At 37.9% G+C, this 24,578-nt stretch overlaps 1 protein-coding gene and 1 long non-coding RNA gene across 3 annotated transcripts in view; one reads left to right on the forward strand and one right to left on the reverse strand.

The window, feature by feature from the left end:
- The window catches only part of LOC120606522 (uncharacterized), a 31,712-nt gene extending 19,854 nt beyond the window's left edge, over positions 1–11,858 (forward strand). Inside the window, exons 2-3 of the long non-coding RNA XR_005653906.1 lie at positions 10,913–10,965; positions 11,805–11,858. This is a non-coding gene — a long non-coding RNA (uncharacterized LOC120606522). The remainder of the gene's footprint in view (positions 1–10,912; positions 10,966–11,804) is intronic.
- Positions 11,859–22,690: 10,832 nt separating this feature from the next.
- VLDLR (very low density lipoprotein receptor) overlaps positions 22,691–24,578 on the reverse strand; it is a 32,322-nt gene continuing 30,434 nt past the window's right edge. For both annotated transcript variants that reach the window (XM_039886970.1, XM_039887044.1), the window contains 2 exons: positions 24,214–24,383; positions 22,691–23,330 (listed from right to left, as the gene is read on the reverse strand). In XM_039886970.1, the coding sequence (XP_039742904.1) occupies positions 23,295–23,330; positions 24,214–24,383 (206 nt within the window). In that variant the 3' untranslated portion in view covers positions 22,691–23,294. The remainder of the gene's footprint in view (positions 23,331–24,213; positions 24,384–24,578) is intronic.

Here is a 24,578-nt window from a genome sequence, read left to right on the forward strand (position 1 = left end):
TGGCAAGATGCCAGCATTAATAACTGAATCAATAAAATATTGGCAAAGCACACACAGCTGCATCAGTATCATTTAAATCGAGACATGTCAATTCAGTGTTTACTTGGTGTCCAACCACAGCAGGAAGTTGGGTGCCGAGACAAGCTTGCTAGAAGTTCAGGCCTCTATACGATTAACTATAGTATTACAGGAGCAAATTATAGGATTAGCCGAGGATAAACTATTATTAGACCTGTCAATATTTGTTAATTGCTGGATAATGCATACATCTTATCTCTGCCTCAGCACAGCACCTCTCTCTCTTTTGAGCCCAAACGAACACACACACATTTTGGACTACAGTAATGGCAGTCAATCATGGTAAGCACTAAAAGACCCTGCAAACTTAATTTTTGGTTATACTATATTTTCTCAGGATTCTGGTGGTGACAGGTATCCAAAACTCTTCTCTGACACTCTTATTCCAGCGATGTCTTTGGTTATAGAAAGCACCATAGTGCTCAAATCATAGTCCCAAAACCACACAAATAAGGTTGTCACAGAAAAACAGAGCAACTGGATGATTGTGCTAGAAGAAAAGATCTTTGAAACCTTGATGGACAATTCTACTAGTTGTGGCAAAGAAGCGTTTCATTAAATTCTGTGATTGTGACATTCTTAGTCACAAACTGTCATAACTTTCTTAACCACTATTATTTTGTTTATTTTGCTTTTTCTTCCACTCCATATCTTCTCTCCTACTCATTTGCCTTCCCTCTGTCTTTCTTGTAGGTTTGAGGGAATGGAAATTTTCTTACAAGAGTACAAAATGGTCTTCCAGCTTTGCACAGATATAAGACCTATAACAATTGTAAAGCCATTAGTTAGAGGTGTGATAAGTGTCATATTCCACCCTATTAAGGTCTAGAAGCTTTCAGAGGGGGCTAAGTCCTCATTAGTGTGAATTGCATGCTTCAAATCCATCACTGTTGTTAGTTCCATGTGGTAGATGAAGCCTGATATAATGGAAGGAGATAGAGATTTAGAATGAAGCAGGCCTGAGTTCGCAAAGCATCTTTGCCACTCAATAATTGCATGACTTAAACCAGATAACTAGCCAATAAAAGAGAAATCTCAGTTTTTCACCTGCCAAATGGGATATTTATACTGACCTTGTAAGGATTAAATGGGAGGGAGCACAGGAAGCAGTTTAGCCCTTACTCATTCTACAAGCATTTATTGAGTACGACTCAGGCATATGTCTGAGGATAGGAAATTCAAAATCAAATATGTCACAGTGCCTGACCCTGAGGAGCTTGCAGTTCACTGGAGAAGGCAGACCTGCACATCAGTGATGTCAGGAAAAGAAGCACAGAGGAGGCTGGAGATAGTGGTGATGATAATGGTATAGCGACTGAGAAGACTTTCTAACAGTGATGATCCCTGAGATGTGTTTCAAAGAACAAATAGAAATTAAGTAAAAGAGAAGTGAATGGAAGGGTAGTTTGAGTTGAAGGAAAAACATGTAGTAAGGATACTAAGGTTTACCAGAGTATGAAGGATTACCACTGGGGCTACACAGCCGGGTTAAAGTTATAAGAGATGAAACCAGAGAATTTGTCAGGAAAGCCTCAGTAAAAGGCCTTGTGTACTAACATGTGAAAGTTTGGACTTAGCCAGTTCACTTGGTCACATAGCCCATAAGTGGTAGGTAGATCTAGGGTAGAACCCACATTATCTAAATCCAAGGCTAGGATGTTCTTCATTAGAGTGAGCTCTTGTTTCCTTCTATATGGGACCTTAACACAATGACTTCAACCTCAGTGCCTGCAAGGGTCACCCATAATGGTACAGTCTGAATTAGAGAATGTGAAAAGTGTAGCCTTGTTCTCCCCTTGGGGTGAGGAGGCACACGTGGACCCTTTGAAGGTGTTGGCTGAAGGGTCATTGGCAGGCCTGGGCAAAGCAGCTAGCCTATAGCTTCTAAAGCAGAGGAAGTCTGAAATTAGGTGGCAGAAAAAGATCAGTAGAAGGTGTGAATCCAAAAGTGAGTGAAGACTAGGAATAAAGGATGATGCCTATTGGTCAAGCAACAGGTAAAGACAGGTACAGAGTAGGCAGACTGGAATAGAGGTTGCAAAGAGGGAAAAGATTCAGAACCCTCTTTACAACCAGGGCTAGGAGGCTCAAAACCCCTTGTTATTTACTGGGTTACTTATAACCGAATGAATAACAATAAATAATCTCCGATTGCAGGGGGTATTCATGAGCAAGTCACTCTTATTAAATGTATAGAGTTGGCACAAAGAGCAAGTTGTAACTGGGCCCATCCGCTGTAACTGAGATCACCTTAACAGTACACCAATTTCATGCCCCTTTGAGGGAGCTTTCCACTTCTTTTCTTCCATATCTTAGCATGTGTTTTTACTTCTTGTGGCCTAAGACCCTCCAAGGGGACGGTACTATTTGAGTATTTATGTAATAAACAGTCTCTTGAAGATAACCCAGGCTTTAGAATTAAATAGTCATTTGTTGAAACTTACCTGCCTGAGAACATAATACTATCTTGGTCTGCTAAAGAACATCATTGTTCCAGAAAAATCAGGCTAGAGAGAATCTGCATTTCAAGAAAAGTTAGATGACAGAAGGAATCTGCCATTCCAGCTGCTTTCTGGGCTGTAGGGTAAATCCAATACACGTTTTCAAGCAGCGTCGTGTGGGTTATCCTGTTTCCGTTTGCTTTGCTGAGGTTAATTTCCAGGTCAAGTTTTTGGTGTTGGAACATGGCGCTCCAACTTTGGCAGTCCTTACTTGCTTTTCATAGAGGATTAATGTCATTATTGTTACCAAATAAGGGGGTCCACCGACTAACTGCAGCAGAGCCAAACGCTGAACATCAAGTTTTACAGTAGAGAAATTAAAGCAATTTATCGGTAAGGTGCCAAGCCAGCAAAAACAGAGCTAGCACTCAAAATCTGAACACCTTGATGGTTTTTTAATCAAGAGGTTTTAGAGGCAGAGATTGAGGGTTAGGTATTAAGGGTGAAGCTGATTGGTTAGTTCTCAGGTAAGCGTCAGTGGTTTTCCTTAGTCTGATTAATTCAGTTCCTGATGTCATCTTATCTGGTGCATTTGTCACTACTGTCGGGTGATCTAAATAAACCAAGATTTTGCAAGATGTCTTAGGATTGTGCATCAGTGACTTTATCTTTAAAGCGAAAGGCAGAAATTAAACATTTTGTGACTATTATTGTTTAAGCTATCATTGTTTTGTGCTTACCTAGCTACATTTTTTTTTATTATTATCTCAAGCACTTTTAAACATTTTCCCTGGATCTTGCTTTACAAGCAGGCCTCTAGAACATGACTAATATACTTTCTTAATCTTTGGCTACAAACTATGTGACAATCAAAGCAATTGAAACATTTAGTTAAAGCTCGTACCTATATTTCTAGACTCAGTGATCTAATACGCTAGCTAAACATGTTTACCGTTAACTGTGTTGTTTCAGTATGTGTCATTGAATGTAACCAGTTCTTTATTCCTCTGGCCCCACAATAGAGAAGCACACTTCTTTAAGATAATTTTTTCAGTGTTAATATGTCACCTTGATTTCAACCTGGAAATACTAAAGTACACTAAATTCTGGTGCCCTGAAAAGATCAAGGAATTCCTGCACTGCATTACCACAGACCAGCTGGGGCTGCACTCGTCCAAGACTTGCTTTTGGGTCAATGTCAGTCACTGAACCCTAAACCCATGCCTTTTGAGGAAAACCCAATACTCCAGTTTGCAATGATATTGATGCTTTTCAACTTACTTCAGAGCCAAGAAAGATAGGGCTCTTTATAAAATAGTTTACAGATTCATTGGTGTATTATATATAGTGATACCTGAAGCTTTTAAAAAATCCTTTTTAAAATTGTACAAGGCTGTGCCTTTATATGGAGCAAAGCTGCAAAAGCCATCTTTTCTGATTTATTAGAGACTGACAACTTCTTTTAGAATCATCGGTGGACTTTGCATCCAGCAGAATATACTGCCTGTTATCTCTACTAAGTGATCTGATTAAAGCACTGGCAGCCCTAAACTTTCAAACGTCACGATGAAAGGACCCAAACGCCCTTATAGCTTACTCCTGGAAATAGAACTTATCAAAGCCATTGTTAGAACAAATGTAGACTCTTGTTTCTTTCTCATCCTGTTTTTCTGCTTTCACCAATTCTTTAGGATGGCATGTGTGTGTGTGGGAAATCGCTCTCCTCCTTCTGAAGGGGTCCAGATCTTTTCAGAAGGGGCATGCCTTCCATCAATTCACTCATATGTAAGAATTGCATTCATGAATGATTAACACTCCAGTTTTCTCCTGTCCTGTAGAAACCATTCCTGTGATTTTGGAAATGTTCTGATAAATTTGGGTTAGAAAAACTAACAGGTAGAATGGAAGCTTAATGATAGCAGAGATTTTTGTTTCATTACTTGAAATATCCTCAGCACTTAGAACAGTGTCAGGCACAGAATAAGTGTTTAAAATATTTGTTAAAAAATAAAAGAATGAATGATTGAAGATGCAACTGTATTGGACATTAAGTTCTGGAGAGTAGAGGAGCTATTGGAAAAGCAGATGCTTGTATACCAATGTTCATAGTAGCATTTTTTACAGTAGCCAAAAGATGGAAGCAATGTTCACCAACAGATGAGTGAATAAACAAAATGTGTCATACCTACAATGGAAAATTATTCAGTCTTTTAAAGGAATGAATTTCTGTTACATGCCGTAAGATAGATGAACCTTGAAAACATTATGCTAAGTGAAATAAGCTATAAACAAAACATGTTATGTAATTCCATTTATATGAGGTAGAGTAGACAAATTCATAGAGACAGAAAGCAAATGATAGAGGTTACCAGGATCTGAGGAAGGGGAAATGGAGAGTTATTGAGTACAGGTTTTTCATTTGGAATAATGAAAAATTTCTGGGAATGGATAGTGGTGATGGTTGCACAACGTTGTGAAAATACTTAATGCCACTAAATTGTATACTTAGAGATGGTCAAATGGTAAATTTTGTGTTATGCTTATTTTGCAACAATTAATAAACAACTACAAAACCTGACATTTTAATATGCCCAGGAAGCAAAGGAAATCCTTTTTTTTCTTTGATTCTTCCTCTGTCCATGGTACAGATGACTTAGGCACCAAAGCAATGGCTCAGATTCAAGCCCCACCAGTTAATCTCTGAGTTCCAGTTTTCTCATTGGTAAAATGGAGGTGATAGAAGTACCGCATTATTATGACGTGAGAATAAAAGTTATCATGGTTGTAAAATGCTTTAGCACTGTCTCTGATACCTGGTAGGTGGGCAATAAATGGTCCATTCATATCTCTCCTACTCTTTCCCCCATCCCCATATCCTCACCATCCTCTTACAACTCTTTAATTTTTTTCTCCCATTTTGCAAAATTTGGTTTCCTGATCCAGGGCCTAGATCTCTAATAGATGATCGTCTCCTTGGCTGGGCTTCTCTCTATCTTTTATTTTTATGAAAAGATTACATAGACATAGTTTTAAAAGTCAAAAAGTTCTAAAATGATTATAATGAAAAACAGTGGTCTCCTCCCTTAATCCTAATCCTAGACACTCGGGGACAGGGACCATTAACTGTTATTGCTTTTATTGCTAATCGTTCACGCTCCTTTCTAAATAAGACTTCATTGCTATAGTTTTTTCTTTAGCTGGATATTATCCATTGACTTATTATAATAAAAGATAAAAATTTTGCTCAAAAATGTTTCCCAACTCTCTACATCCACATTGTTCCTCCCTACATGCTTTCATTACACAATTTTGGATTCTGTTAACAGTGTTTATCTTTTTAGAACAGTCTACATTTTATTCCCAACTGTAGTATTTTTATTATTTTTCTTGTGGAATTAGTTTTTATTTCCTTAGAAATAATAATCATTTAACATTTTGTTTGGTAAATCTTTTTTAATTACATTTTTTTATTAAAGTCTAGTTGGCATATTATATTAGTTTTAGCTGTACACAAAATAGTGATTCTTCATTTATATGCCTTACGATGTGCTCACCGCAATATATCTAATAACCATCTGTCTTTGTGCAAAGTTGTTATGGTATTATTAAATATATTACCTGTACTGTGCATTACATCCCTATGACTTAATTATTTTATAGCTGGAAGTTTGTATCTCGTAGTCCCCTTCACCCTTTCACCCATTTTCCCAACTTCTCCCCTCTGGCAACAGTCTGTTTTCTATAACCCTGTTTCTGTTTTGTTTGTTCATATGCTTTGTTTTGTTTTAGATTCCCCACATAAGTGAAATCATATAGCATTTGTCTTTCTCTGTCTGACTAATTTCACTTAGTATAATACCTTCTAGGTCCATCCATATTGTCACAAATGGCAAGATTCTATTCTTTTTTATTGCTGAATAATCTTCCATTGTAAATCTTTTTAAGACGCTGCATGTTTGAGGGTGGGGATGAGTAGATAAAGATACAGGGTAAAAATATATGGTGACAGAAGGAAATTTAACTTTGGGTAGTAAATACGCAGTATAATACATATGTGATGTATTGTTTAATTGTACATTTGAAGCCTATATAATGTTATTAGCCAATGTCACCCCAATAAATTTAATAATAAAAAAAAAGAGCTTGGATGTGTGAAAATGTGTTTATCCCCACATTTGATGAAAACTTAAGTATAGAATTCTAAGTTAAACTAATCTTTCTCCAAAATATTAAAGCCATTATTAAGTTTTATTCTAGTGTCTGGCATTGTTGAGAAGTTCAATGACATCATGATGTCAGATCTTTTATTTGTGACCTATTTTTTGTCCAGAAATATTTATGATCTTTTGTCCACAGTTTTCTAAAGTGTTGTGGCGATGTGTTGTGGTGTGTGTGTATGGGGTGGGGCGTTTACTGTGCCGGATCTTCAGATTGCCCTTTCTACATGGAAACTCGTGTCTTTCTCTTTGAGTAAATACTTATGTTATTTTTTTGATAATATTCTTCATTATCTCTGAACTCTCTTTCTGGAACTCTCTCTTTGAGTTTTGGATCTCCTAGACTGATCCTCTAGTCGTCCTGTATTTTTATTTCCTATTTTCTCCTATTTGTCTTTTTTCTATTTTTTAGAAAATATTTTCAACTTTATCTTTGAGTCCTTCTATGAATCTTTTTATTTGGTCATAGTATTTAACTTCCAAGAGCTTTTCCTTATTCTCTGAATGTTCCTTTTTATACTACCTTGTTCTTATTTTATACATGCAATATCTTTTGTCTTATAACTATGAATTATAGAGATATGTTGGACAATTTCTTCTTTTTTTCTCCATTTGACACTTTCTTCTGAAATTTTTCTTTCCCTCTTTAGTCAATTTTTCTTGGTGGGATATTTTTCTAAAAATTTGGGTGATCTTTGGCAGTTCGTTCATACTTAAGAGTAAGGGACTAAAATATTAATCAAAACTCTGTGGCATGAGCAGGATGTGTTCACTGGTGATTTTCCCTATCCATGATTTGGTCCAGGATCTGGCCATTTTTAGAGGGAATTCCAAAATTGGTAACTCTAGATCTTTTTTCTTGGTCAAATTTAAACCTCCAAATTTTTGTGCGTGTAGAGACAGGAATATAAATCTGGCTGAATCATCCTGGGAACTAAAAGAGTTGGGAATCTTAAAATGGACAATATTGACTTCCAACTTTATTGCCCTGTTTTCATCCAAAATCCTTCTAGTTTATTCCTTCCAGAGTATAAACTTTCAGATTTCTGTCAGAATTAGGGAGAGAGTCATCTGTGCTATGAAGAAAATCTCAGGAGTTTCTTTTTGTTATATGAGTCAGAGGAGGTAGAAATATTCTTTAAAATCCTGAATTTAGTAAAATCGGATCCATATTAAACCCCATGAATAGGGACAAAGAATTAAATTGTGGCACAGCCATATCATAACATATTTTATACCCTATAAAAATCACAATTTAGACAAATATATTACATAGGAAAATGGTCATAATGCATGGCTAAGTGAAAAAAATACAGGCTATAAGATGTGTGTAACATGATAGTGTTCTTATTAAAACAAAATCCAAAACTTTCTCACTATATACTTTTTCTATCAATAAATATTTCAGTAATAAGAGGAGAGATGTGTTAAGATAATCCAGGGGATAGATCTCTAAAAATAAAACTAAAAAGTTGTCTCTTCAAGTTTTTGTCCCATCTAATACAGACACCAGGAAATAGTTTTCCCGATCATTTTGGCTATTTTCTACTTCTAATCTTTTAATTTGTATGACTCATACATGCTTTTGCGTGACTATTTGGCCAAATTAGGAAGTGGGGTACAATCCCTATGACACCAGTTATTCCGTACTCTGTAGCAACTATCTCTGGCATGTACTCAGGAAACATAAGGACCCTGGGTCTGGTAGTCATATGAATGAAAAATGAAGGAGAGCAAGCTGCAAAAATATTTGGAAAAAAATAGCATTTTTGTTTTATTTCTGACCTCAGAAGGAATGTTTCTCATGTATTTCACCAAGTTTGAAAACGGCTGTTGGTTTAAGATTGCCATGTATTTTTATCATTTTAAAGAAGTGTCCTTCTAGACCTGGTTTTGAAAGAATTTTTATTAAAAAATGCTTAATGAATTTTATACAATGCCCTTGGGGCATTTTTAAATTATAATATACCATATTATATTGCTTAATATTAAATTATTCTAACATAGTTTGAGAATTGTGACTTGGCTATGATGAATTATGCCCTTTACAATATCATTGAATTTGATTTTCTAACATTTGGTTTGGAATATTTTTTCATGTGTGTTCATAAGTGATGATCTGTAGGGGTGTGTGTGAGTGTGATTGTATATTTGTGTGCATGCACACAAATTATCATTGTCAAGTGTGGAACTGGATAATTCTAGCTAAAAGCAGAGCATCAGATATATAGGCAGAAACTGATAGAACTTCAAAGAGCAATAGACAAATCCAAAGTTATAGTTAGAGATTTCAGTACCTCTCAACCATTGATAAAACAAGTAGACAAAAAATCTGCAAGGATGTAGAAAATTTGAACAATACTATCAACCAATTTGACCTTACTGGCATTTATGGAACACTCTGCTTTTATGCTTTTATATATTGAGACAATCATGTTTTTCTTTTTAATCTATTAATATCATAAATTATGTTGATTTATTTTCAGATGTTAAACCAACTCTGCATCTTTAAGATAAACCCTGTGTGATTATGACGTATTATCCTTTTTATATATTGTCAAGTTTGACTTGCTAATATTTTGTTAAGAATTTTTACATTAATAATCATGAAGGGTATTGATCTATTTCTTTTCTGGTAATATCTGTCTGGTTCTGGTATCCAAGTCTCTTGAAATGAGTTAAAAAAGATTCCTTCCTCTTCAGTTTTCTTGAAGAGATTTGGTAGAAATGGTATTATGTTTTCTTAAATGTTTGGTGGGATTCACTGGAAGTCCTCCATCTGGAGGGCCTCGAATGCCAGGCTTAAGAGCTTGGCCTTTGCTCTGAAACCATTGTTGCTTTTTATGGTAAAAAAAATTATGTTTGCAGAGTGTGTTTGGGGAAGATGAATCTAGAAGCTGTGGGCAGGAGATATGTGGGCAGTGGAGGCCTCGATATAAGCACCAGGAAGAACGTTATATTCTAATTTCCAAAATTCCTGCAGATAATGCTTCATTCAGTCTTTCACAGACTTGAGGGAATTCCCCTCAAGAAAGGAAACTGACTCCATTTGATGAAAGCTACAAATAGGCTGGAAGATGCCTTTTCTTTAGGAGAGACTATAAGAGGATGGGGGGTGGCTGCAACTATTGTCATTGAAAAACTACTCTTGGTGCCCAGGGTTTCCAGTTCAGCTAAATAAATCTACCCTGGCTTGACACTTGCTTCATGATGTGCCAAGATCAGAGTTAGGCTGCAGCATTTTTAAGTGACTGGAATTTCTTTTAAAGGAAAGTGGTTATTTGAGAGGTTTTTTTTTTGTGTGTGGTTTTTTTTTTTTTATCTTTACAAGTTAAAGAATCATAAAAGAAACACAAATATTTAGGATTTGTTCATAATGCAACTCTGTAAAGTTGCTGCCTCCCCATAACACGGGAAATTTGTCATTTTGAACCAGCACCATCTCTTGTTCTGGGCTTGGTAGTCTACATATCTCCTACACGGTCTAATATTTTTTAAGAACAATATTGCAATTTAATTTTCTGGTTGCGGCAGCCACTTTCAATGAGTTTCACTTTATTTCATCAGCTCTCAGGTTAGGATAGGCCCATGCCAACTGAAAAACTTAGTAACTCAAACTGCAAAAAATAACAACATGGATTTGTTTTCAAACTAAAACAGCCATATATTACAAGCTCATGAGTGAAAATATTTCCCAAAATGTATATTTTATGAGAATGTCTTTCAGCATTTTCATTGGTGCTGCAACTCAAACAATGCTTATGTATTAATAAAGCCAGCACACCTTTCTAATGTAATGTGCCGCTGGGAGAGAGGCAGTGTTCATATCAGTGGAAAATTCAACAGATTAGGGAATGACTTTTACTTGGCATCAGTGTGAAAGACTTGGCATTGTCAATATGGGCGGTGTTATTTTAAACACAGAACATCCTGCACAGTGATTTTCATTGTAAACCTAAAGTCTGTGATCTCAAGCTTCAATAAAATTTCTTCATTGGAAGTGAACCTGAAAAATGTAAAGGCAAACGTCTTTCAAACAGCCCTGAAAGAAAAACAAACAAACAAACAAACAAACAACGAAATGACCTTTGGATAGTACACATCTGTTATCCCATCTGGTCCTAAAAACTATGTGAAGTGACTAAGTCAAATTTTCTTATTGACCCATTTTTACAGATGAGGAAATGGAGGTTTGGAGCGGAAGAGAATTTACCAGGATTATAAAGCATGTAAGTGGCAAAACTAAGATCGAAATTTAAATCTCTTAATTCTGATTCCCATGCTTTCACCATTATGGCACGCTGCCTCTCTGGAGTCAAAATATGGGTATGGTGATTAAGTGATTTCTGATTTGCAGAACTCAAAATACACACACCTAATATGTAACACAGGGCAAGCCAATATTACACCCTGGGAGTTGAATATAAACTCTCAAATGTCACAGTTCTATAGAGAAAGAATTATGTTTTTCTATAAAATAAGACATCAATTCTGTGCATTAACATACTGTCTTGATGGTATCTCAGAGAATTTATGTGTAGAATCTTAAGGGAAAGGAGATAGTCTTGGAAAATGTAAATTTATTTAAATGTATACATCAGAGACTCCTACCTGGGATCTGGACCTTTTTAGATTCCGTAGGCAACAGGACATACAGGAATCCTTGAAGTTCAATGCAAAAGTTTGTGAGTATGTATGTTTTTTCAGGGATGATTCTTTGGTTTCATCAGACTGGTAGAGTGGTCTCTTTCTTGATGAACTCTCACCCTGATGGACACAAAAACATTTCTTCCTTTCCCTCATCAAGGCAGCCCCCAAAGATTTCTCCATCTCCTGAGCTTTCAGATCTTATTGTCTGCTTGCTACATTAATTGGTATCCATTGAGCAAGGCTTTGCCTTGTTACTTAACTGTATCCATAAATAAAAGGAACACCCCAGTCATCTATTTCAGAGTACCCAGAACCCTCCTATGTATGCGATAGGTGCTTAATTAATCACTGATTTATGAATCTTGGCTTTCAATGCTGTGATAACTAAGTTAAATTCTATTATTTACTCATTTTACAGATGAAGAAATGGAGGCTTGGAGATGGAAGAGAATTTACCAGAATTATAAAGCAAGTAAGTGACAAAACTAAGACTGGAACTCCTATCTCTTAATCCTTATCATAGAACTCATGAAGGCTTGTGGGATCAAGCCCTTTTGAAGCCATGCTATGTAAAGTACTTAGGTGGCAAATTAATTGTAAACACGAAAATGAAGTAATAGGTGGTATTATCAAATTATAGGGTAATTTTAAAAATAATCTCAGCAGTATATAGTAACCAGGATAGTGTTACCTTTGGCTGCTTATTCCCTTGGTTGGTTATGTGTTTATTTCAAACATGGTTCTATTGGCTCTAAGAATGTTCTGTGCGAGTACCTTATTTGGATGGCCATGTCTCAAATGATGTTAACCAGCACAACAAATTACGATGTTCCCTCATGGAACACTCAATAATTTTTGCTGTTTCAAAATATGTCTACCCTCAAGGATGTAAGATTTGCCGTAATGGTATGTATGCAAAAGATAGCTTTGTGCTCTCTGAAGTACTCCACAAAAGGACCTCCAAATTGTGTGGGGCATCAATTAATAGCAAATAACCTCTCAAGAGGACTGAGCTCAAGGACCAATGCTCAGCTGGAGGTGTAAGCTCTGTATGCTTGTTTACAAAATATTGCTTGCATTCATGGGATCAGTTTGTTTAACAAATAGTATTTACACATCTAAAAAATGCCCAACTTTGTGCCATACCCTGGAGGTTGGGGGACACAAGGGGGACCAAGACCAAATTTACATTAGAGAGATTTAAATTTCATTCAGTCAGGAAGCTTCACACATAAAAAAGGATAATCTCAAAATAAAAATGTGCATAATATTATAGAATTACATGCTAAGTAGACAAGAGACACACGACCCATACCGGAGAAACAGGGAAGGCTTCTTGGAGGTGGTGATATGTGAACCAAGTCTTAAATAGAGTAAGAGCCAAATGAGAAAGATGGGAAGAGCATGAGCAAAGGCACAGCTGTGTGTAGGAGGCAGCAGTATGCGAAAGGAAGGAGGGATTACAAACAGTTGAGCATTACCAGAGCATGGGGTTTGGGTCGTGGAACTGAAGGGTATAGAACTGAGTAGCAGGAATCAGGTCATGGTGGTCTTGAGCCTGAGCCTAAGGACCTTAGCTTTCATTCTGTGGGCAACAAGAAGTCATCTAAGATAGGGAGTGACACTGTCACATTTGCACTTTGAAAAGATGATTGTGCCAAAAGTTCAGAAATAGCCAAAGTAAAATCAATGAATCACTTAAGCAGTAATTGAGAAAAACATTGTGCACACACCAAAAAGAATGTTTGCAAACCAGGAACGCTCAAACTAAGACATGGAATGAGGCTCAGGGGTGTACTCTTCTTATATAGTGAAAAAGTGTTTTTACGGTGATTGGTAATTAAGCTAAATTAATGACTAAACTGTTTTTGTCTGCTCAGGGAAGTTTCAAGGCTGGTCTCTGTTTGCTTTTGATTTTAACAGTGCTATAGTTTGAAATACTCTCAGCTCCTACAATCCATTGCTATAATAAATTCTGCACACAGTCTAGTAAAATCCTGGGTACATGCCATCTAAAAGCCACCAGATCCCACCTAATAAATTTACAATTTGTGACATCGTCTGGAGTCATTCTGCCCCTTACGTTCCAGAATATATGAGCTTGAACTTCCAATTTCACATCCTGTAGGAAGTCCATTGTCCTAGCTGAGGAGGTCTGAATCCCTGGGGTGCTCCTGCTCCCTGGGTCTAAGCTTTTGCAGCACTACTGAGTTAGTTTAGTTCAGTTAATGGATTGTCCTGAAGGTTCTTCCCTGTTCTGCCGCCATGTCAACTCAGATCTAGGACTGGGCTCCTTTCTCAGACTTTCATCAACACTCACTCACACACTTTACTGAAGAACTGGAGAGGTGAAAAGCTTTACAGTGAAGAAAATGTCAGCAGTTCAGAATTGTATGTTAGTTGTTCTTGTTGTCTGTTGTTCTGAGCCACAAAGGTCAACTGCACACCATGTTGCTCCACCCTCTTCACTTTGTTGCCTGGCAGCAAGTCCTCCCCACCCCATCCCACCCCCCGCCAGAGGGCTCCTCACAGAACGCAGAGCGATTCAGCAGTCTACTCGTTAATCTACTCCTCAAACTCAAACCTCCTTTGGCAAACCCAAAGATTTTTCCATCTCTTGTAGCAATATAGAAATTTCCTTCACCAGGACATTCCCAGGCCCTCCTGCCGGGGCAAAAGAAGCTACAATTAGTTTTGGTTTTAAATAATGTTTTTTTTTGTTTTGTTTTTTACCCCATTTTCACCGGATTTCTGAGAGAACTTGAGATTCTGTGCAAGCTGGTATGCCACTTTGGGTGAATCGGCACTATGAATTAGGCCTATTGAAATCTTATCTGTCTCATAATGGAGAAAGTTCAGGGAGTGCTGGGAACACGGTGCCTGCAGGGGACAGGGAAGCGAGGGAGAGCAGCTCATGGTCTCTCTTCTCAGGCTCATCCTTTCTGGAGGTTACCGGATTCGGATCCTAGGATATATAGGAGGTTGGTTTTCTTTTCTAAATAGAAACAGGTACTGGGGCTAGTGTCTGGGAAGAGGCTGTTTCCTGTTTCAAAGCCGTTTGTTAACATTTGGCTTCTATTCTGTGACATACATGGATGGCCTTCAGAAACTTACCTCACTTCTTAACGCAGTAAAAAAAAAAAAATCCTTTCTTGAAATTTTGGGTCCTAGAAGACTCTTGTTTTCCAAAACAGTGTCTATTTCTGCTTTTTATACTAAAGGCTCACAAGCTGTTGCTGAATTTCTAGACTTTTTTAATGAGAGTAATTGTTATTACTCTAATTGTGGGTGACAACACATTTTCTGATGAATGGGGTCTCCTTGCTGGGTAAATTTAGGCAGATATTTTCTTCTTCCCCAACTGGGGCCTGTTATCAACTCTTCCAGACAGATATCCAAATCAGTGACCTTGGGGTCCACTTTAACTCAGAAATACCAGGATCCTAAAATTTAGGGGGTAAAGTAGTTATGATGATTCTCTAATGCCTTTAGGGACCAGGCAGGTAACAGGGAAAATTAACAGCAGATGGCTAGATGGAAAATGCTGGATCCTATTTAAAGTTATTACATTAAAAAAAATAATTGTGCTTTCCATAGAAAGCATGCTTTTAGAGTACATTACTCAAGAGCTAGCACGGAACTCTGGCCAAAATGACCCTGAGAAGAGATGCGTCTAGAAGGTAGGAAGGGACTCCCTTTGATTTTTGAATGGTTAAAACTTGTACTTCTGTGGACTGCATTTATGCTCCAGGCTCTTCTTCTAGATTCAGATTCCTTCATGAGGGAGAAGCAAGGCTTTCCTTCCAGCTTCCCTGCAGCCTTTTTGAGTTTTCCTACCAACAGGTTCTGCCTGTCATCCTTGCCCAGTCAGGGGGCAGCCAAACCGACATCCCACAAGCAAAGAACACACCTCAGAGAGGAACCAGCTAGATTTTCTCAGACTGGGGACTATCTTTCACGGCACATTCTCCACTCCAGGAGCACAGCCTATGCACATACTCCTCTTCACATGATTTGAGTAGAGCTTTCTTCCATCCCCACCAGCCCAGCCCAAGTCGGCTACCTGCCCTGGGGCCATAGTGTCCTAATGTATCTCCCTGTTTTCACCTTTGCCTTCTTGCAGTCTAGTCTCAGCAAAACAGCCAGCATGATCCTTTACAATGAGATGCCATTCTGCTGTCCCCAAACCTTCTCAAGTTGTCCCATCATTTAAAACCCTAAATCTTAGCCACAGCCTTTGATGTCTACATTGCTTAGTCTTTGTTGCTCCCTTCTCTTCTCCCTCTTTGCCTTGGCCACCTCCAGCTATGTGGCTGCCTTGCTTTTTCGTTGATGAATCAAGCATGCTCCTGCCTTGGACGTCTGCCTCTGCTCCGTCCTCAGTGGGCTCTTTCCCACACTTCCTCCAAGTTCTCTGCTCATGTCATCTCCATGGAGAACAAATTTAACTACTGTCGCTAATATAGCACATTCTATCATTCTCTATCACCTAATCTGGTTTTTCATTGGAGCTCTTATCACTACTTGCCATGTTAAATGTCTTCTGTGCCTGACTCCCAGCTAAAATAAGCACGTGAGGAACAAGGTAAGGCTTTGACCTGTCTTGTTCTCCACTTGTTTCCCCAGAATCCAGAATCTGGCACATAGGAGGTGTTGAACAAATGAATGAAATAAGAACAAAACATTTGGTGTATATGTGTGAGTGTGTGTCTAAGTGTAGGGGTAGTAGCTTTTGAAGGGGCCGATCCATATACATCCTTCCTCAATTTCATTAAATGTTCAAAATCTTTTTGCATTTTCCCCTGATGTTCAACATAGGACATGCCAATTATAAAACTGTGTTAGAACTTTTAAAAAACTGTCACTGTAAGTGCTCTGTGGCCTGAGAAGGAATGCCAATTGTTATCTAGTTACCTAAAATCATACTCTAGCATTTATAGGCTCTTTTCAAGCAATCATAATGCTATTCAATTGGGGTCAGGTAAAAAGGCAAATTTGCTTTTAGTTTTAAAGAACTAATCCTCAGCAAATTTTAAATGAAAATAGGTGAATTTAAGTACATATAAATGGCTATGGGTTGAAAACATAATCTCTGGCTTCAGTTAACCAGTAGGCAAGAAATGCCTCTGAACTACAGACTCCAGGATTCACTAAATGTTCAGGAAATTAGCATTCTCCAACATTTCCTAGATTATGAGCTCATCACACTTGCTGAGCACAGTAAATTCAAAGAGAGTGCTAACCTCACCTGCTGGAGTGGTACAAAGTTTAGTGTTTTCCTCTCCCACTGATTAAACAGATCTCTCTGTGTAATTGGTGGACTTAAGCCAGTCACCTGTGCTCTTAAATCAGAAGAGGGTCACACACGAGAGGCTTTCTGCAAAGCTTAAAGGTGCAAGATGATTAATCTTGATTTCTTGGAGTAAAAAAAAAAATAATCAAGTGCTAGCATTTCAAGGGAGATCTAAGAAGAAACATTTGCAGGAGGGATTTGTTTGTGCCCCAGATCTCCAAAGGAGCACAAATAAAGAATTTTAACTCCTAAAAAAATTAATCATGATTTTTTGGGGTACCAGTGAGGGAACTAGTAAGTATCATTTGAGTAAAGCACTCATATGTGTTGCCTCTCTCATGAGAACCCTATATGCGTAGGTGTTATGATTTTCAAAGGAGGGCAGAGTTGGATGATAAGTAACTTACCTGTGGCCACGGCTAGTTAAGTGGTGGAGAAAACATCCAAACTTACATTCACTGCAAAGCTGGTATTCGTGAGATATTTCACTCATTAAGTGAATCCTTAAATTCATTAAGAACTCACGGTTGAGCTTTAAAAGGTTTTTTTTTATTTTATAGTTTCTCTTTTCTTTAATTTACTTATTTTCCTCCTACTTTATTTTTCATTCTCTGAGCCAATTTCAAGATTTAGCACCCCATGTAATTCAGACAATTGGGGGCCATTGCTTGGGGAAAGCTTCAGCTGGAATATCTTTAAAGGTCACAAAAATGTAGCCTTATTGTAAGTGAATTTCAACACAGACCACTGATGAAGGGAAGGTATCAAAATGCTTTTACTTGCTTGTGAAGGCCCATCTTGTCCTGCCACCTTGGGGCATCCTCACATTCTCCTATTCTCCATCACCCACAGGGAGGAAGCTCTGGACTAACATTCCTTAGTAATTGTAGCCTTGATCTTCATTCCTTTCGTGGGAGGAGTGGAAAGGGAGAGTTTGAGAGGGTGACACAGTGGCTGCCCATGGTGAGGCACTAACTTTTCTTCTAAGTATGGCGAGAATTGGGACATCTCTCCTTCTGTCAGCTTGATGAGTCCAGATCTGTGTGGCCCTAGTCCTTTCCCAGAAAAGGGTGACTGAGCCATCTTCAGTGATTCAGAAGGGAGAAAAGGAGAAAGATTTGAGTAAAAGATTTTTTAAAAGTTCTCTAAGAAAAGGAAAAGCTCACAACAATTATCTCAAAAATAAACTTTTATTTAAATTAAATGTACAGTTCATTAATAAAAGAAAAATGTTTATAAATCAACAGGACTGGATACATTCCAACAAGTGCCTCTAGAGTTCTGAAGATGCTGAGCGTGATAGCTTGGTTGCACGCTCTGGACTCCAGAGACATTACGTAATCTTAAATCACATTCTGGTTTCAAGTGACTTTTTAAAAAGGGCAGGATAGTTTTTTCAAAGCCAGTCATTGTGTTCAAAGATTTTTTTACTCCCTGTGCCTGTGTGTAAATTGAGAAATACCCAGGTCTCAGGGGGTAGATTCCAGAATATCTAAAATCCGGTCCTGAAGTTATAGCATCATCACTCAGCTGAAACAAGTCACAGTTCTTCCTGTCTTCTTGGGCAAATCTCTCTTTAGGAGAGCCTTAAAATTTAAGATTTGTTGTATTATAGCTTGTTTTCCCCAATATCTTTATGTGCAGGAATGATGTTGCATGTCAACAGATTCCTTTAGGGAACCTCTATTTTCTACTTTGCAATCCAATAATCTATTTCTGCTTCACATAGATGGCAAAGGAAAATAATTCTGGAACTTCTGGCATCTTTTAAGCATAACACATAACCAACAGTTATTTGCTAACCTGACGTAGTAATGCTAGCCTTGTACTTCCAGCACACTGCCATATTGGAAGCCAGTCATTATGGGCACTGAGACACCTAAGGAACCGCTGAAGCATCCTAAGGTTAGCAGTAAAGGGGACTCAGCAAATAGAAAACATGACATCCAACTTAACCTTTACACAGTACACCTCCTTTTCTGAGAGGAGATGGCAGTATGCACATTGAGTTTGGAGTCACAGGTTATTTGTAGCCTCAGTTTTCACATTGGAGATAATACTTACCTATTCAGGTTGTTCTGAAAATCAAATAACGAGAGCATTTATTTTTCACATTATTAAACATATGGTAAGAAGTTAAGGGAGATTCAAATGCGTTAGCTGCCATTCAGACAGTGCAGGCCCCCAAATATTTGTTTCCATGTCTTTGGCAGTACAATCAAACTGCTGAGGCAGGATCATAACAGCTAAGTTTCTGGGGTTTAAACCGTGCAACCTTTCAAGACTTTTTGACTGTATAAAGGTGATACCGCTACTTGAATTTTAGACAGGTGTTGTGGAAAACACTTGGGGCCAAGTCTAATGCATGTTACCCTCAGTAATGAGTCAAGTTACCTGTGTCTCACTGGTAAAGTCACTTATAAGTTTCTAGACTGTGCCACAATAAATACAAAGAGAGGCATATCATTGAGAGTGATATTTAGCAGTGACATTTGCTTTGCACCTACTAAATGCCAGACGCTGTGCTGAGAGCTTCTCATGCGTTCTCACTTAATCCTTATTGTGTCACAGGAGACATTCCTCATCATCTCCATTTAGAGAGGAGATTAGTAACTTGCCCACTATACCACACGCAAGACTGATGCAGAAGTTAGTGCTGTTACCTTCCTTGCTGCCAATCTAGATGACTTTTCCCTTAAGCACAGTGAAGGAAAAAACTTTATGATGTGTCACAGGGTCACCTGAAGAGCCCCCAACCCCCAACCTCAGCCTGTCTTACTCCTACCTCAGTGAGCATGGGTAGAAAGAGATTTATAGAGGGACTGGCAGTCAGTGGTCCCACCTTGTTCTGTTTCTCTGATGAGCCAGCCTCAAAAATGCTAAACAGATCCAGGAGACATGATAGACAGATGAAACATTACTGAAATCTATTTCTTAGTAGCTTATCTATGGACTCCCAAATTTCACATATAGGACCTCATTTCTAACTTATCTTCAGCGTTTCATGTGTGAAAGTACACAGGAATAAGGAATGTATAGAGAAGGCTGATGACTCTTCACATGAAGCCATGTTGAGCTGGGAGGCTTCCATGCTTGATTTCAGAGAAACAAGTCCAAAGAAATAAGCCATTGTTTAATCTTTATATTCATCCCTCCTATATCTGGAAACAAGATACCTTTGAAGACTTTTTCTACTTTTACATATTCCTGAACTTGTATAGTTTAGGTCCATGCTATGGCTGAAACAGGGACATACCATTTTCAATTTTCCCAGAGAGTCAGGCTGAACACTTGGCTATGAAATTGAAGGGCTCAAATTCAGTGATCAAAATGAGTAGATTATATTCTTCATTCTTGAACCTAAATTATATAGCAAAATTGTATATGTTTTTTGTTTGTTTGTTTTGTTTTGTTTTGTTTTGCGAGTTTCCCCACCATTAAAAGCAAGGATTCTAGCTACCATTTGGGTTCAAAATAATAAACTGTTTCACTAGGTAAGAATTCTAGGAAATTATTCCAGGATTACACCCCCAGCATCTTTTGGTGAGAGGTGAAAATAATTAAAAAATAGACTTATAGACTTTAGTTAAGTCTCCCATTTCTAAATGTTAACTGAAGAGGTAGTCCTTTAAATGCCTTTTGCTATTGAAAGCCTGTCTTCTCATTTTTGGGAAGGGTCATCTGATTTCTAAATATATGAGGAATAGAAACAAATGCCAAAATGGAAGCCTCATTTTTGTTTTTAATTTTTTTTTTTTTTTGCTTTGTGTTCATCAAGAATAGAATATCTAGGGCTTGGAAATGATACCAAGGCTTTAAGATAGCTATAAGAATGTTTTAAGGGAGGCGGCTGAACAACTGGCACTCTTTCTTGCCAGATTGATAGCTTGCAAAAGCCACTTAAAAATCTGGACTTGAGACTTGGCTGGATTTCTTTACAGGGGCCACAAATGTTTATTCAACTATCATCAATCTTAGTAGCAATTCCTAAAATCTCTGGAGGACCCACTTTCAGTGACTTTGTGAGACAGGCTGATTTAACTCGAAGCATCTTCCTTTAGTGTTTGATAAGCTTCATATTTTACCTCTTAATTCTTGTCTCCTACAGTAAACTCTAGAGACACAGCCAACTTATGCAGTATGTTTCACATAGGATTCTTATAGTTCTTATTTAGATACTGAAACCCAAGGCTCTAGTCCCTCATGAATTACTTATTAATGCTGAATTGACTGGCCACATAACTATTCTTATTTCAGTAGTTACTTTATTTCTTCAAAAGAGTTTGTTCCTCTTAAGTTAGAGTTTCTGTCCTTGGGTACTTACTGGGGAGGCAAGGTAAAAGAATGAGATGCTTTAGACTCTTTGAAGGTTAGAAATTGGGACCTAGAGCCTGAAGGAACACACTAAGAGCTGGAATCTAAGAGAAGATAATGGAAAATAATGCTTGATTTTTTTTTCTTACAAATGATAAGAGCCTTATAGTTGAGGCTTATAGTTGACTAATACTCTATAATGCTTGTAATGAGGGAAGACACTGGTATCTTTAAGTTTCCTAGGAGAGAATTTCGTATTGCTTCAATTAAAAAAATTAATCAGTGGGTTTTGTATCACAGCAGGGTGAAAGTACCAGTCAACCAAATGGCCCTCAGAGTTGAAAAATGATGAATGCTAAACTATTAATCAAATAGGCACTTCAAACACCTCACGTTAGCAGGCCACATCTTGCTTACTGTAAGGACCATTTGAAGAGGAAGCAAGAGGTGAACAGCAGAGTCCTGCCTTCATGGCCACAGCCTTCTCCTTCTATATGGTTGACCTCTATACCTCCCACAAAAAAATGTCAACACCTATCCTTTAAATTTCATCCATTTGAGCAAAATGAAAAGAGTGTCTATTAAACAAGATGACAGAAGCAACTGCTTCATTTAGGACTAGTGATCTCTTTGTCTAAGGCCACAGGCAAGATGTCAACTGTCTTATTTATATTCCATAGGCAAGTGGAATAGGAGTCATCCACTGATCCATTTAACTACTCAACACATTTTCTCTTCATCTTTTTGCTACTGCATTTCATCTCCCAGAGAAACTGCTACACCTCTGCAGTTGACTCCCCACCTCAATTTGGACTTGGAGCATCTTCCCAGGGCTTCAAGTCTTATATCTTCCCTTGCTTGCTGGCATTCTGAGCTTTTAGAGAAAAGAAGTCATGGCTAATCTGATGGAAAACTTACTAAAGCCCTGTGCTACTTTTTCTTCCACCCAGATTCCTTATCTGCTCTTCATACTAAATGTTTCAGAAATTGTCCATAGAAGGAATCCATCCTATGCCAGCCAGACTGAAGAATTAGGAGATATTATAGATTCTTCATGAAGTCACATTAGAATGGTGGTTTTCAAACTCAAGTTTACATCAGAATCACTTGAATGGCTTGTGAGAACGAACATACTTTCTCGGGCCCCACCCCCAGAGTCTCTGATTCAGCAGGTCTGGGTCGGGGCCTGAGAATTTGCATTTTTAACAAGTTCCCAGGCAATGCAGATGTTAACCTTAACTCCACTGAGAACCACTGCTTTAGATTGTTCAAGAATGGAACTATTTTTTATCTTCTCCAGTTCTCTTCATGGTACTGTCCAGACTTGTAAAAGAAAGGCCTTTCCATGCCTTAGAAGGCACTTGTCCTCAAACTACATATAATGATAGAACATGAAAAACTGAGACTTCAATATGAAGAAGCAGAATTAATAGAAATTTCAACCTATGTTTCTAGATCAGGAAAACAAATTGAGAGAAGAAACTTTCCTCTAAGCAAGAAGAATTCTAAGTACAGGTTAACCTAGCTTCTTTTACAAAATAAATATTTGGGGAGCAAATATGAAGTGGTACCTTGTCCTTTTAATGCTTGGTTATAAGCCAAATTATAGCCTTAGTTGTACAACATCAAGATCCATATTTAGTTAGAACATACAACTTAAGCTGTTTATAGTTTTTCGTAGAGGAATAGGCACAAACCATGGTTAAGCTGCTTGGTTTAATTTTTAGCACTTGAAAAAAAAGTACAGTAGTTTGAACACTCAGTCTTTGCAAACCTCCATTGAGGTCAAAGATTTCATTCGTACGTACAAAATTAGTTTACAAATTTTTTGGCAATTTCATCTTAGTAACCCGTTTTATCCTATTGCCATTGTCCCAACCATTGAAAAAGTTTACAATAATTTACATAGAAATATTTTCAAAGTGCTTAAGAATAGTGATTGTTCTCTGGGATATTTACAGATGGCCTATACAATGTATGTACAGGTGGTATACACTATAGCACAAGTTTAATTGCTGGAATATGGCTTTCTAGGGAAAGTGCATATTTGGCCAGAGGTGGCAATACTGTCTAGAAATTTAAGGGTTACAGATACTTGGTAACCACATCCAAAGCTGAAGTAGAATGTAGACAGGAATATTTATGAAAGTCATATAAAAATGGTCAAGTATACAAGCTTGATCCACACAGATATCTTGATGTTCTTCCAGGCTGGAGGAAGAGACTTCAGCTCCTGGCTCGGTTACCATTCCAAACGGATATTATTGGTTTAGACTCAAAGGTCGAGATTTGTCTCAGAAGTCAAGCTAGATCATCATCTGTGCTTACGACTGATATCTGTGGAAAAGAAAAGGTATGGAGTGAGCTTGGCGATCACTCACTGAAGCAACTCATCTCTAAAAGGGACCTTGCTTTCGAGTCAGTCATTCAGAGATCAAAGATGCATAGAAGGGGGGAAGTCAGTTCCAAAACAGATTCTTCATGAAGTCACATTAGTTGTGTCACTAAGGCATTTTAACTTGAATTCAACTGTATTTGCTTGGAAGGGAGAGGAAACAGTGTGGATCAATCCTGCCTGTTCTACTTAATGGTCTTAAGTTCTAGAGAAAAATGTGAAGACTCATGTTTGTCAGAGATGGGCCACCATTCTTTGTTTCACCAGAGTGCTTGAGAGGGACTGCTCAGTACACGTTTAGTTCAGACTGTTCTCTAAGTGAAGGCCAAATATTCCAGTTGGGTTTCAACTGAAGAACAAGTGACTGACCCTACTGCTGACAGAAAAGTTAGTTATACTAGGTGGGATAGGACACTTTCAAGCATTTGGTAAATTTGGACCAAAGAATCTTACGCAATACACTGACGTTAAGCCAATTCCCCTATATAGGATATGCTAATTTACTTTTAAGCATCCAGCAGGAAACCGATTTAACAGTTCAAAAAAGAGCTACTTGGTTCATTCAAATATTTTCATATAATTGCTATAACCAAAAATACTTCAAATAGCGATGACCTTAAGTTGACTTACTTGTCATTCTTTCTGTACGGGGCAGATGCTTATCACCTGACTGGCTTGTATTCTAACAGGCTAGACTGTCTAATCTCCAGGTAGCAGACAAAGTATTTGGTGGCTCCATGATCCTAATGGCTCTTGAATTAGTGGTCTCCTTTTCACATACTCTTACTGCAAGCCATGGTGTGTAAAGACACAAATCTGACTTACTGCTGGGTACGTGTGTCCAACAGAAGCACTGTGTCTACCAATGTCTATTGACAAGTCCTCTTCGGTGGTCTTCAAGTACACAGGGTTGTCAAAGTTCATGCTTTTCATGTTCTTGTGTTGCCAGTTCCGCCACATCAAGTAGCCACCTACTGTTGCCATTGCTAAGAGCACTGAAAAAAGTTTGAAGGTAACTAAGCAAGGTCTAGTCTCAAAACACAGAAAAGAGATCATATTCATGAGTCCATGATTACTGACATTCATGTAAGTTTTATGAAGCTGGGATAAGGAGCTGGAAGCGAGTTAAGACCAGTGGTTAAATGTTATTCTATAGTCCGGTGCTGAACCCCACATATCCATCTGGGCAA

This window comes from Pteropus medius, unplaced genomic scaffold, assembly GCF_902729225.1.
Source record: "Pteropus medius unplaced genomic scaffold, Ma_sr-lr_union100, whole genome shotgun sequence".
NCBI classification, from domain to species: Eukaryota; Metazoa; Chordata; class Mammalia; order Chiroptera; family Pteropodidae; genus Pteropus; species Pteropus medius.